The following is a 14318-nucleotide window of genomic DNA, read 5'->3' on the forward strand; positions in this document are numbered from 1 at the left end:
AAATTTTTTTTGAGGCTACCCTCCTTCCCCCCTACATTTCCTAACTCATGGCACCTTAACTATACAGTGGGCACATGTGTAGGGCAAAATAAAAATTTTATTTGCTGTTTTGAAGGTTTCCCAGGCTTGTGTAGTGCTGCTACATATACCTCCATTGTAACTTCAATTTGGCGCCGTATGCAAATTAAGCATCGCTAGTGTAACTTTGCTTTGCTTGGCGAATTAACGCTAGCGCATCTTCACAACCTTACGCTTCCCCTTAGCGCAACTTCGGATTTCAGTGAATTTGCGTAGCGCTGTCAAAAATACGCCAGGCAAAGTGCGGCGAAGCGGACGCTGGCGCAACAACGAATCTTAGTGAATTTGCCCCCTTGACTCTCTACAGGGAAGCAGGAAGGCTATAAAATACAAACTAGGCCTTACCCAGGGTTCTAAAAACTGCAGCTTAGCCAAATCAAATCTGGCTGCAAGGGGATGGCTGAAATGCTGCGGCGCAATGATGATCTGTCCGATTTGGTTCACAAGCTCTTTTTCCGACAGCGTTCTGAAGGAGATGGGAGAAGGAAATATGTATGTTATTCCAATGTACAAATAAGCTAGATAGAGCAGGTAGGGAATTGGGAGAGGAATAAAGCGCAATAACGTTTTTGATTAAAGACAAAAGCAATAGCTGGGAAAGGAAGGGCAGAGTATGAATACATATAAGTCAACTTACTGAAGTCCAGGAATATTCAGTAGGTGGGCAAATCCGGTCCATTGTAGTTCCAATACCTGCAATAAATGCACAGTCACATTGAAGAGTTCAGACTACAGAACTAGAAATATCGACGGTTTCCTAACTACATATGAATTCTACCTTCATCTTACCAGCTCCAAATCTTAACTTACTGGACGATGAGGGAAATAAACGATCAGTGCTCCAAATATGGGTGAGTCCTCCATCAGCGGTGCCAAAATTAACCGCAAGATTCCCTCCAGCTGCAAAAGAGAAAGTAATGTTTATATATATAATAAATGCAAAGGAAGCAGCTAACGTACGCGATATAAGACTGGTAGGCTCACCTTTATAGATTTGATGCCGGCTATCGGGTTTTTTCCGTAAAACCAGCATCCACCTTTATGTCGGCATTATAACTGAAAAAAGGAGCAAAAGACAATTATGTAAGGAAGGGACATTTCAGAGTGGGCAAAGGAATTAGAAAAAAGGGGGGTTTGAAATGTACCTGATATCGAGATCCAACATTATTTGCTTTTTTTCTGGATCCGCATGAGTTTTCCAAGACTTTACCTGTGGGGGCTGAGCATAAAGATTGGGGTGTTACAAGAAATCTATTTACAAGAAGAGGAATAACCCAAGTACAGAAAGAGATCATTACCTTCGTGCCAAAATCGATATTGATGAAACGGAACGAGGCAAGATAATTGCTTTTGGCGCGTATGTCAGGCTGAATCCTCTCTCGAATCATCTTTTCCACGTATTTGGAAAGAAGATGCCATATATCCTTAACAATCTGCCATTGAAACAAGTTGAAAAGGCAGAGGTTAGAGATTTAGACACGCACATACCCATGCAAGCCCAAATTTCCCATGTACAATCATCCAGTGACAAAGAATAAAGTGTAAATAAATATATATATGTAAAACTTACCACATTCAGGGACTCGATTTTCTCAAAGTCTTCACGTGGAACCTTCAGGAACAGAGAGGAAGAAGCGTGTTACGGTTCATGTTCCATTATTGTATTTAAAAGTCTACATTTTTGCTCCATAATAAACCAAGTCTATTTTAAGTAGGGATGCACTGAATCCAGTATTCGATCGGGATTCGGCCAGGATTCGGCCTTTTTCAGCAGGATTTGGATTCAGCTGAATCCTTCTGCCGGGCAGAACCAAATGCGAATCTTAATTTGCATATGCAAATTAAACATGAATTGATAAATAATAAAAAGTAACAGTAACAATAAAATGATATTCTTCAATACAAACAATTGAAATGTCTACCCCTTTAAGCAGAGAACACGGGAACCTTACTGTTTTTGGAGACTTTTTTTGTTCTTTGGGTTCATCCTCTGTCTTTTCAGTGGGACGGCGGTTTTTCTTCCAGATCCTGTAACGCTTCCATATCAGAATTCCTACTATAACATATCCTATTTTAATGCGTTGGTTTCCTAAAAAGAAGCCGACAGGGACAGGATATATATTAAATCTGCAAAAATGGGTCTAAAAAAAGTTTGGAGTTTTTCAAACATCATTAGAAAAAGGAGTTAAAAAGTTAAAAAAAAAAAAAAGGGGAAAAAAAATTGAATCAATTTCACACTATACAGAAAAAGAAATCGGGAGCGAGCTCCTTCTTCTTCCTCTGCTAGCCTTGAAACGACTCGAAAGCAACTGGTAAACAACTACATCTGCCGATGTTCTCTTCGGCTCCAGCCGACTACAGTCGGCTGCAGCAGGGCGCGATCTGCCGGGGGGCCCTGCGGGGGTGCGGGTCCTGGTACAATCGCACCCCCTTCTTCCCCGGTAGTTAAGCCAATGGGCGTAACTTTAGAGGAAGCATCCGGCCTGAAACCCCCCGCTTGTGTGGCCCCACATGAAAGTCTGCCTGCTGTGCACTTTTCAGCCAATTAAGTGCTATGAGAAAAATTCCTTCCTGACCCCATCCAGGCCATCGGTTGTAACAACCCTGGAGCAACTTTTTCCTTTTTCTCGACTGGATCTGTCTTACCTAGAGAGGGAGGATGGGAAACAAAAAACAAATACGTATGAACTCTTCACAAACCACATCCTCTTAAAACCCCTGCCCTGTTCAACGCTCCTCCTCTGTTTCCACCCCCAACCCGCCCACTTTTTCCCACTTTCCATTGTTCTTACCTGGGGGCTAACTGGGAATGGGGTGGGGGAGGCTAAAAGGGCTGCACCTTACGGGGAAGGGGGCCTTGCATAACCCAATTTCATCCCTAAACGGGCTTCATCCCCCCTTATGTTCTAAACGCTTCCCTCTATAAATAAGGGCACACCCAATATTGTCACATTCTCTCAGGGTTGTCTAACCCAGACTTTCCTCTGGGGATTTCTGTCAAATTCTCTCAAGATACGGCACAGATTTGGCCTTATAAGTTTGTTTCTCCATCTAAACCAGCTGTTTTTTTGTCTAACCCAGACTTTCCTCCAGTGATTTCTGGTGGGACCTTCCAGTGGTGAAAACAAAACAACCTGACTACAGTATATTCCCTTACTAAATGGACACCCTTACTCTCAGTGCCACAGTTGTGTGACCAGTATAACATTCCCCAAGAGGAAATATTTAGATTTCTTCAAGTACAATACTGCACTAAGTCTCTTATAAGCTAATTTGCCTTCGATACTAGATCCTGTATGACCATATGTTCCATTTAACTCCTATAAAGGATTTTAAATTTGTCCAACCATGGGAAGGAGACCTGCGAGTTAGCTTTGATCTTAATAACGGATAAGCAAGACAGACAGTAGATGTTCCATCATGAGAAGTCAGGCCAAAGGTCAGGGACAATGAGGGTGCAACCTAGAAGGTACTGACACATAGAGGGTGAGTTGTGGCCTTAGGTAGCAGCATTGATGTTTATGTTAAGTCCTCCTCTTCCTCGTTCGTCCTCTACAGACTGGTGGGAGCCTGTTGACATTCCAGTTGACATTCATGGGCATTGAAATGTTACAAGAACAAAATATCTTCTATTTGTAATACAAAAGTTCAATGTTGGCTTGCTTCATGGGCATCTTTGATGTCCTCTTCCTTCTCCTCTGCCCCAAAAGTACTTGCATGGCTCACAACTGATGCCAAAGGGTGACGAGAGGCTACATCAGGGTAGTTGAATGAATTATTCATGTAGGAGATAAAATGTAGTCTTCTAAGTTCCTCCTCCATTGTCATCCTCCTCAGATTGTGGGCAGATCATGAGTTACTTTACCGCATGCTACCTTCTTTTCTAAATAGAAAAGTTCTGTGTTGGTATTAAATCCTCCCATTCTTCCTTCTTCATCCTCCTCCTCAGATCCTCAGCAGAATTAAACTTCTTCTTGAAATACAAAAGTACCATGTTGCTTTGCTTCATAGACATCTTTGATGTCCGTACGCATCTCCACACCACGAAAGTTGTTACTCCTCCAGAGGGCATAGAATATTTACTAAAAGTTTTCAATACATTTTTGTGGGATAACAAAAGAACCAGATTTAACTCTTATACTGCTTCCAGAAGCAATAGAAGGGAAGCCTAAAACCTTCACTATTACTATATAGAAGCCCAAAGAGGTCAACTCATACCACGGCACAGTGGGCATGTTCAAAATGTATTATGTTCTAAACGCTTTGCTCTACAATTAAGGACACACCCAAATATTGTCACATTCTCTCAAGATACGGCACATTTGGCCTTATAAGTTTGTTTCTCCATCTAAGCCAGCTGTATTTTTGTCTAACCCAGACTTTCCTCCAGGGATTTCTGGTGGGACCTTCCAGGGTTGGGAACAAAACAACCTGACTACAATATTTACCCTTACTAAATGGACACCCTTACTCTCAGTGCAACAATTGCGTGACCAGTATAACATTCCCCAAGAGGAAATATTTAGATTTCTTCAAATACAACACTGCATTAAGTCACTATGAAACTTTTCCACGTCCAACCACTTATGAGCTAATGTGCCTGTATGTTCCATATGTTCCATTTAACTCCTATAAAGGACTTGAGATCTGTCCAACCGTGGGAGGGAGACCTGCGCGTTAGCTTTGATCTTAATAACGGGTAAACAATATCATTTGAATCAGGAATAAATTCTTTATTTGGAATTTCTGTTGGCTCTAATTCATCAAATAGATTGTGTGGATTGTGTCTATGAGTTGGTAGACTGGCCAGTCACCTAATGATTGTAAAATGAACGCTCAGTGCTTCTTGACTTTGGTCCGTGGTTTGATATATTGAGCCTTGGTCTTTCCTTGGGGCGATGGAGCTCCAACATCAGGGGTCAAAATCTAAGGGGAAAACACATAACACTGGATCAATATAAACATATGAGACAATTTCTTTAATGGCCAGTGACTGAACTACCAGGGGAGTAGTGGGTGCAATTCTAGCAGGGCCCGCTCTGTGAGCCGCCTGCAGTTTGTGCCGGCGAAAAAACGTTGAAAAAAACGCTTCCGGATGGAGGCTGCAGTCTGCACCCGGGCCTGCCTCCCCCTGTTACGTTTATGCCAGTGTCTCTTAAAGCTGAAAATATTCTAGCACAGATGATATTAACACAATAGAGTGTATGCCACTTACCCTCAATTGTAATTTCACCCGGATTTCACTATTCTGTTCAGTTGATTCCAGGGGCAGCCAGTCCTGCAAGGTCATTTCCGAAGCAGCCAGAAGGCGAGATAGGCGCACAGTAATACTTCCGATGGGCTTATTGTGTTCATTGTGAACCTGTGAAAATACCGGTCATAAGTGGGTCAGAAAGCAAAGAAACACAACACAGCACCCTACATGGGTACAACAGCAGCCGTAAGAAAAGCCCATTTGTACTTACCTTAAGCTTCAGTTCCTCATTAAGTGGGTTCCTTATCAAGAACTGGAACCTCTTTTTCCACTCTGCTTCTCCGTTATTTATTCTGCTCTGTAAATAGAAATAAGACGTATTCAGAATGGAATCTGGCACGGCCATTTAATGAAACAGATATTTTCACAGGGTACAAGGAAGTGCCAATCAGCGCCTCCCATTCCTCCATAAGTAACACATAGTTCGACAGTTCTTCTAATACTTACTCCAAACTTCTTTACATTGTCTTCAACGCCAACCTGTACGACAGCTAACGCTTTCAGATTGTCCTTCTTCACCTGTTGGCCAAGAACAGATGTCGATCAATACTGGTGTATTATGGGAAATAGGGAAACTTTCAACTTGGTGTTGGGAGATATTTTACACCTATTATATCTTAAATACTCGAGATTAAAAAGGACCTCAAATTAAGATAATAACAGGCAGTAGGGACAGGAATGGCAGTTAGAGGGACTTTTAATCTGACTCACTTGTATAACAGGCAGACCCCTTCCTTTTTCAATATAGGTGTATAAAACGGCTGAAGCAATCTCATTTTCTCTTTTTGGCCGCGATTGTTCATTTACTTTCAGCACCTGGAAAACCAAAAAAAAATTAGATGCACCAACAAAACATTCCAACGTATTTCCACGGTAGCCAGCGTAAAGGAACAGAGACTTTACCTCTTCCAGTTGTGTTGGGTCTGAAAGTAGCCTGAGACGTGTCACCTTGATATGAAGCTGGCCAGACTTTACGTTCTCCAAATCTATCCACTAAAATAGTAAAGTAAAAAAAACAGTCAGATGCCTCAGAAAGCTTTGTATTATTAGTATTACTATTATCATTATATATCAACATGACTGGCTACACTTACCTTGTCTATGAATCCTCTCTCTGGCACCTCTTTAATTCTAATTCTGCAACTAGATATGGAAAAGGAAAAATAGTTAGAAACTGTATCTACAGATTCTACAGCTGCTTATTGTTATTATAGGGTCACATATGGACATACTCACCTGCCCAATTGCTGGTTTATCTTAACACCTTTGTCAGAGATGAGATTAAATTCTATCTCCTGGTCTGGGAGGTCAGAATATAATATCTAAGGATAAAACGAGAAATGTGGTTATAATATCTAAGATGCAATCTACTGAATTTACTGTACAGATAAATATCTGGGTATGTGATGCGATACCTCAAAGGTCTCATTCCACTTTGGATTCAAGTTCTTGTGTATCACCCTTGTCTTTGCTGTTGTTCCTCCTCCGCATATCACAACATAAGGGTTCGACGATTTGGTTAAAATTTCCTTGGCAACAAGGTTTTTGGCTTCTATGACTCGGATACGAAGCGCATTCTAAAATAAAGTGAAAAAGGCAAAAATGTATAAGAAAAAAGAGCTTCAACGTAGACTCTCTTAGTTTTCAAAATTAAACGTTCACTCTTTAAAGGGGCAAAATCACTAAACGGCGAAGCGCCTAACGCCAGCGTGAATGCGCTAGCGTAGCGCAATTTCGTTAATTTGCCGATTCACTAACGGACGCTGGCGTAAATTCGCTAGTGTTACTTCGCACCCTTACGTCTGGCGAATTTGCACAACGGATGTAGCTACGCAAATTCACTGACGCGCAAATTTTACCCAGACTTCCTTCGCCACCTCAGACCAGGCGAAGTGCAATAGAGTAGATAGGGATTGCTTCAAAACAAGTTAAACATTTTTCTAAGTCCCAAAAAACGCTGGCGTTTTTTCTTTTTTTATGGGTGATAGGCTGAAAAAGATTGAAAAATTTTTTGGGGCTACCCTCCTTCCCCCCTACATTTCCTAACTCATGGCACCTTAACCATACAGTGGGCACATGTGTAGGGCAAAATAAAAATTTTATTTGCTGTTTTGAAGGTTTCCCAGGCTTGTGTAGTGCTGCTACATATACCTCCATTGTAACTTCAATTTGGTCGCCGTATGCAAATTAAGCATCGCTAGCGTAACTTTGCTTGGCGAATTAACGCTAGCGCATCTTCGCAACCTTACGTTTCCCCTGAGCGCAACTTCCGATTTTAGTGAAGTTGCGTAGCGCTGGCAAAAATACGCCTGACTAAGTGCGGCGAAGCGGACGCTGGCGCAACAACGAATCTTAGTGAATTTGCCCCTTTGACTCTCTACAGGGAAGCAGGAAGGCTATAAAATACAAACTAGGCCTTACCCTGGGTTCTAAAAACTGCAGCTTAGCCAAATCAAATCTGGCTGCAAGGGGATGGCTGAAATGCTGCGGCGCAACGATGATCTGTCCGATTTGGTTCATAAGCTCTTTTTCCGACAGCGTTCTGAAGGAGATGGGAGAAGGAAATATGTATGTTATTCCAATGTACAAATAAGCTAGATAGAGCAGGTAGAGAATTGGGAGAGGAATAAAGCGCAATAACGTTTTTGATTAAAGACAAAAGCAATAGCTGGGAAAGGAAGGGCAGAGTATGAGTACATATAAGTCAACTTACTGAAGTCCAGGAATATTCAGTAGGTGGGCAAATCCGGTCCATTGTAGTTCCAATACCTGCAATAAATGCACAGTCACATTGAAGAGTTCAGACTACAGAACTAGAAATATCTACGGTTTCCTAACTACATATGAATTCTACCTTCATCGAACCAGCTCCAAATCTTAACTTACCGGACGATGAGGGAAATAAACGGTCAGTGCTCCAAATATGGGTGAGTCCTCCATCAGCGGTGCCAAAATTACCCGCAAGATTCCCTCCAGCTGCAAAAGAGAAAGTAATGTTTATATATATAATAAATGCAAAGGAAGCAGCTAATGTACACGATATAAGACTGGTAGGCTCACCTTTATAGATTTGATGCCGGCTATGGGGGTTTTTTCCGTAAAACCGGCATCCACCTTTATGTCGGCATTATAACTGAAAAAAGGAGCAAAAGACAATTATGTAAGGAAGGGACATTTCAGAGTGGGCAAAGGAAATAGAAAAAAGATGGGTTTGAAATGTACCTGATATCGAGATCCAACATTATTTGCTTTTTTTCTGGATCCGCATGAGTTTTCCAAGACTTTATCTGTGGGGGCTGAGCATAAAGATTGGGGTGTTACAAGAAATCTATTTACAAGAAGAGGAATAACCCAAGTACAGAAAGAGATCATTACCTTCTTGCCAAAATCGATGTTGATGAAACGGAACGAGGCAAGATAATTGCTTTTGGCGCGTATGTCAGGCTGAATCCTCTCTCGAATCATCTTTTCCACGTATTTGGAAAGAAGATGCCATATGTCCTCAACAATCTGCCATTGAAACAAGTTGAGGTTAGAGATTTAGACACGTAAATACCCATGCACAGGACCGCCATCAGAAATCCCAGGGCCCCATACGATAACATTTCTTGGGCCCCCTGGGCTGCGCCCACCACAAGCCCCACCAACAAGTCCGCCCTCCCCACCCCACAGGTCCACCCCCCACTACACAGTAAAAAAAAAAAAACATTGGTGGTTAGGGTTCCCACATGTTAATAAAAAAAATATTGGTGGTCAGGGCCCCCCATAAAAAAAACATTTGTTGTCAGGGCTCCCCATGAAAACCACATTTGTGGTCAGGGCCCCTCATTAAAAAACATTTGTGGTCAGGGCCACCCATTAAAAAATATTGATGGCTAGGAACCCACATGGTAAAAAAAACTGTGGCCAGGGCCCCCCCAGAACATTATAAGAACATTGGTGGCCAGGGCCCCCCTTAAATGGATTATGAAAGTTTAAAAAAAAGTTTAAAAAAAAATTTGGTGCCCAGGGCCCCACCACACAACAGGGAGGGACCAGGGATGGTGATTGGATGAGCTGGAGGAGAAGTTCAAACCTCAACTATCCAATCCCTGAGCAGCTCAACCGGGACTTAAACTCAGTGACCAATAAGGGAAAGTAATGGACAGAAGATCCCTCCCCTTGTGCTCCCGCCCTGCCTTCCCGAAGTTGGTAGCTCTCAGAAAGCAGGGGGCCCAGCTAATCAAGAAAGTGTGGCGTGGACGGGGCCCCCCTTACCCTCGGGGGCCCCCTACAACTCTCGCCCTGTCCCCTCCTGATGGCAGCCCTGCCCATGCATGCCCAAATTTCCCATGTACAATCATCCAGTGACAAAGAATAAAGTGTAAATAAATATATATAACTTACAACATTCAGGGACTCGATTTTCTCAAAGTCTTCATGTGGAACCTGCAGGAACAGAGAGGAAGAAGCGTGTTACGGTTCATGTTCCATTATTGTATTTAAAAGTTCTCGGGCGAATCTTTCGCTAGGGATTTGGCCGAATCCAAAATAGTGGATTCGGCGCCTCCCTAATTTTAAGATAGGTTCGTTCGTTTATACATTAGCTTTTAGGAAGTCATAAGTGTCCTATTCTTAGCAACTTTTCAACTGGCCTTAATATGTTTAAAGTATAAGCAGTATCTTTTTTAGTCTCAAATGGGTTTAGCAGGATATATTCAGGCTAGATACTTGGTGAACTAAGCTAATGGAGTGTCCACCTATATTGAGAATATAATTATTTGAAAAATAATTGGAGGTGATGTCCCTTTTTTCAAATAATTATATCTTTTTTTAGTCTTATTGTAAGTTTCAAATTGGGGTCACGACCCTGGCAGCCTTTTTTCTTGAAATTGTTCTTTTTTTTACTTTAACTACCCCGTTAAACTAGACAAAGGGGGCTTCAATTTGTTTCTACAATTGAGGGATGACTGCTCATTACCCATAAGCTTTTATATGACCCACATCCCTCACTCATTAAAGGTGACATTAAAATTAGGTATGCACCGAATCCAGGATTCAGTTCGGGATTCGGCCTTTTTAAGCAGGATTCGGCCGAATCCTTCTGCCAGGCCGAACCGAATCCTAATTTGCACATGCAAATTAGAGGCAGGGAGGGGAATTGCGTGACTTTTGTCACAAATCAAGAAAGTAAAAAATGTTTTCCCCTTCCCACCCCTCATTTGCATATGCAAATTAGGGGTTGGATTTGCTTCTTTTAAGAAGGATTCGGTGCATTCCTAATTAAAATGAGTTGTTTGGGTCCAGAGTTGCCACCTGTCTGGTTTTGAGATGGACAGAGGCGTTTTCCGGGTCAAAACTGGAAAACCAAAGAAGGAAACTCCGACCAGACTCCCTTTGATTGTCATGGCAATCGGCCAATCGCTGATCTCCATGTCATAGCCCCATTAACAGTAACAATAAAATGATATTCTTCAATACAAACAATTGAAATGTCTACCCCTTTAAGCAGAGAACACGGGAGCCTTACTGTTTTCTGAGACTTTTTTTGTTCTTTGGGTTCATCCTCTGTCTTTTCAGTGGGACGGCGGTTTTTCTTCCAGATCCTGTAACGCTTCCATATCAGAATTCCTACTATCACATATCCAATCTTAATGCCTTGGTGTTCTAAAAAGAAGCCGACTAACAGGGACAGGATATATATTAACTCTGCCAAAATGGGTCTAAAAAAAGTTTTGAGTTTTTCAAACATCATTAAAAAAAAAGAGTTAAAAAGTTAAAGAAAAAAGGGAAAAAAATTGGAATCAATTTCACACTATACAGAAAAAGAAATCGGGAGCGAGCTCCTTCTTCTTCCTCTGCTAGCCTTGAAACGACTCGAAAGCAACTGGTAAACAACTACATCTCAGGACAGGCCAGCTGTAACGATGACCTCACAATGCTTAAAGTGATTATGTCAGCTGTCACTATGACATCACAATGCTTAGAATTGATTGTGCTGTCACTATGACATCACAATGCCTGATCTGATTATTATGAGATATGCCAGCTGTAACGATGACATCATAATAGGGGTTTGAAGGCCGTGTTTTACTTCTCATTTCAACCATCAAACAAGATTCTCTTTCCGTTATTTTCACTGCACTAAGACTGATAAAAAAAAATAACTGTTGATTGTGTAGTTGACTGTGGGGAACTTTTGCTTGGTTTTTATTTTGGAAATATTTTTTTTAATTGATATTGCTTTAATGTTTACATAAAACCTTACAATAAAAGAAACGAAAAACATAATTATAAATAAAGGGGTCGGCACTGAAGTTATACAAGTATCCGGAAACCCGTCATCCATAAAGTTCTGAATTACGGAAAGGACTTCTCCCATAGACTCCATTTTAATTTTAACTAATGTCAAAGGTTATTAAAAGTGGGCGGAGCCACCAACAGCCAATCAGATTTCACCCATTGTATTGTATTGTTTTAAATTTAAAATGCTGCCATTCTCACATTATTTAGGTCATGGACCCCCTAAACTTTGCAGAGTTCACTGGGTAACTGCAGTTCAAGGTTAGAAAAAGTAGCTTGAGAGACCCAGCAGAGCTCAAGATGGGAGAGTTTGCCTCAGCGCACAATGAGGTGGCAACAAATGATGGAAAAAGAATTAGCTAGTCTTACTGATAAGGAGGCAGACATTGAGGAGCGGTCTTGCCATGCAATGTATATATAGGGGAGTCCCAAAGGTGATGAAAACTGAGGAACTTGAGGCCTCGATCACCAAATTCCCCCACCCGCTTAGAAACTGAATGGAATATTGCATGAAAGCTCTTTGATAACTAACCCAATCTAAATAGATCACCCGCTAACCACCTATCATATATCTACCCTATATAAGAGAGGGCTGAAGAAGACTTTGAGTTCTGCCCCTCCCACTCTACCTGTTCAGCTAACAGGACCCCTTGCAGTGTTTATTCCTTCCAGTGGCATAACCAGTAGCGTTACTAGGTGGGGGCGGGCCCTGGTGCGGGCCGTGAAGCCCCCCCACCCCCTTCCGTGCCGATTTTCTCTTCGGCTACAGCCGGCTGCAGCAGGGCCCCTACGGGGGTGCGGGTCCTGGTACAATCGCACCCCCGTGCTCCCCCGGTAGTTACGCCACTGGGCGTAACTATAGAGGAAGCAGACCCAGCGGTTTCTGGGGGGTCTGGGAAATAGGGGGTCCGGGCCATGGGGTCTGTTTCCTCTATAGTAGTGTAACACCTATTTGGGCTGCATAGCACACAAATAGTTAAACTGTCCAGCTAGCAGTAGAAGCATGGGTTACAGTGCGACTTACACAACAGGGTCAGGGCCTTCGCCATGTGGAAGTGTTCCCTCTATGGTGTAGTGCAACTACATCCCCCAGGCTACTGTGCATACAACAAAAGATGGGCGCCAGGAGGTTCTTGCAGTAAAACAGAAACGGTTTATTAACTATACACAAGGCAAGTGACCACGGGTTAAGTAGTCACGCAGGAGCTGAGGCAATAGCACATTTCTCACACAGAGCTGCAGGCATTAGGCATTTCTCACAGAGGAAAGGTCTCCATTAGGCATTGGCAGAATACACACTCATTCCCTCCTGGAAGTTGTCAGGAAAGCAGCTTCTACCCTACAGTCCCTCCTCACTGAGGTCCCTGACTGGAGGCAACACACAGAGCCTCTGGGAAGCTACTCCCTTACTGCAAATCCTTGTTGGAGCTTCAGCTGCTCTTTCTCTCTCACCTCTCTGCCTTTCTCTCCTAGAGAGACTATAACAAGTCTGCCCTAGTGCAACTATTCCTCATTCACGGGGTTACCTGGTCCCCGACTTCTTCTTCCAAAGCACATGGGCCTTTCTGGGCCTAGCTGTGCCCAGGCTCCCCTGAGCCCACCCAGCTGGATCACCATCCACAGGCCAAAGAGGAAGTGGCCACTCCCTACACACACTATATAGCAGTGTAGCAGGGGAGTGTCATTCTCTCCTGGCAGATCACTCTAAGAAAAAGGTGGGGGCCTTAAAGCTGCAGGGCAGATTAACCCATAGGGGCCCCTACAGTAGTGCTGTTCAACGAGTGGCCCATGGCACGCATCCGGCCTGAAACCCCCCGCTTGTGTGGCCCCACATGAAAGTCTGCCTGCTGTGACTCCTTACCTTGTATAATCTTTAAAAGGTATCAGTACTGAGATTAACTTGCCCTTGCATTGTTCACACCTGTACTCCCCCCTGCATTGTTCACACCTGTACTCCCCCCTGCATTGTTCACACCTGTACTCCCCCCTGCATTGTTCACACCTGTACTCCCCCCTGCATTGTTCACACCTGTACTCCCCCCTGCATTGTTAAAGCCCTGTACTGTTCACATCTGAGACCCAGACTGGAACTGCCCACATTGTTCCCCTGTTCACACTCATACAAACTGCTGGAGGGGCACCAACATTGTGTCATTATATGTAGCAGAGTATGAACTGTTCATCTTAGAGTGGCCCTGATAGATTTGCCTGTCTCCTGCTGTATTCTGCCTGCCCTCTACTCCCTGTGTGTGCCATACTCTGCCTGCCCTATTCTCCCTGTGTGTGCCATACTCTGCCTGCCCTATTCTCCCTGTGTGTGCCATACTCTGCCTGCCCTATTCTCCCTGTGTGTGCCATACTCTGCCTGCCCTATGGCACCTGTGGGACATGAGCCCTAACTTTTGGCACCCCAAGTATAAGAGGATTTTCCTTCTCCTTTAAATATTCACCTTACACAACCAAGGGTGCCACCAGGTGCACAAACCATATTGAGAGCAACAAAAATCTGCTATTCCGATGGCACTTTACACCTTCTACAATACAACGCATCGACCACCACCTATCATAAGTGTTGGAAAGGTAGTGATGCTACTGGCAGCCCGCTTCACAGGTGGTGGGAGTGTCCTCATGTAAATGAAATTTTGGGACTCTATATTAACCTTCTTATGCACAGACAAGGGACAAGCCCTGCTACATAACCCCT

The 14318-nt window shown here is 43.1% G+C and overlaps 1 protein-coding gene and 1 long non-coding RNA gene across 3 annotated transcripts; both read right to left on the reverse strand.

Annotated features, from left to right (window-relative positions):
* Positions 1 to 352: 352 nt before the first annotated feature.
* On the reverse strand, positions 353 to 2296 carry LOC121402921. The gene is made up of 4 exons (XR_005966861.1): positions 2031 to 2296; positions 1649 to 1690; positions 1224 to 1511; positions 353 to 1134 (listed from the first exon to the last, which is right to left on the reverse strand). It is a non-coding gene; the product is annotated as an uncharacterized LOC121402921 (long non-coding RNA).
* Positions 2297 to 2362: 66 nt separating this feature from the next.
* LOC121402920 (extended synaptotagmin-1-like) lies at positions 2363 to 8949 on the reverse strand. 2 transcript variants are annotated; one of them, XM_041589797.1, is made up of 14 exons: positions 8708 to 8948; positions 8555 to 8628; positions 8393 to 8465; positions 8219 to 8308; positions 8046 to 8101; positions 7754 to 7874; positions 6748 to 6909; positions 6569 to 6654; positions 6427 to 6475; positions 6236 to 6325; positions 5780 to 6148; positions 5544 to 5630; positions 5294 to 5440; positions 2363 to 5004 (listed from the first exon to the last, which is right to left on the reverse strand). In XM_041589797.1, the coding sequence occupies exons 1-11, from the start codon at positions 8795 to 8797 to the stop codon at positions 5981 to 5983; spliced, it is 1059 nt and encodes a 352-aa protein (XP_041445731.1). In that variant the 5' UTR covers positions 8798 to 8948; the 3' UTR covers positions 2363 to 5004; positions 5294 to 5440; positions 5544 to 5630; positions 5780 to 5980. The 2 variants fall into 2 exon arrangements, with proteins under 2 accessions (XP_041445731.1, XP_041445730.1); XM_041589796.1 differs by having other exon boundaries at positions 5780 to 6325; positions 8708 to 8949.
* Between the last annotated feature and the right edge of the window lie 5369 nt (positions 8950 to 14318).

This window comes from Xenopus laevis, chromosome 4L (genome assembly GCF_017654675.1).
Source record: "Xenopus laevis strain J_2021 chromosome 4L, Xenopus_laevis_v10.1, whole genome shotgun sequence".
In the NCBI taxonomy this organism is placed as follows: Eukaryota; Metazoa; Chordata; class Amphibia; order Anura; family Pipidae; genus Xenopus; species Xenopus laevis.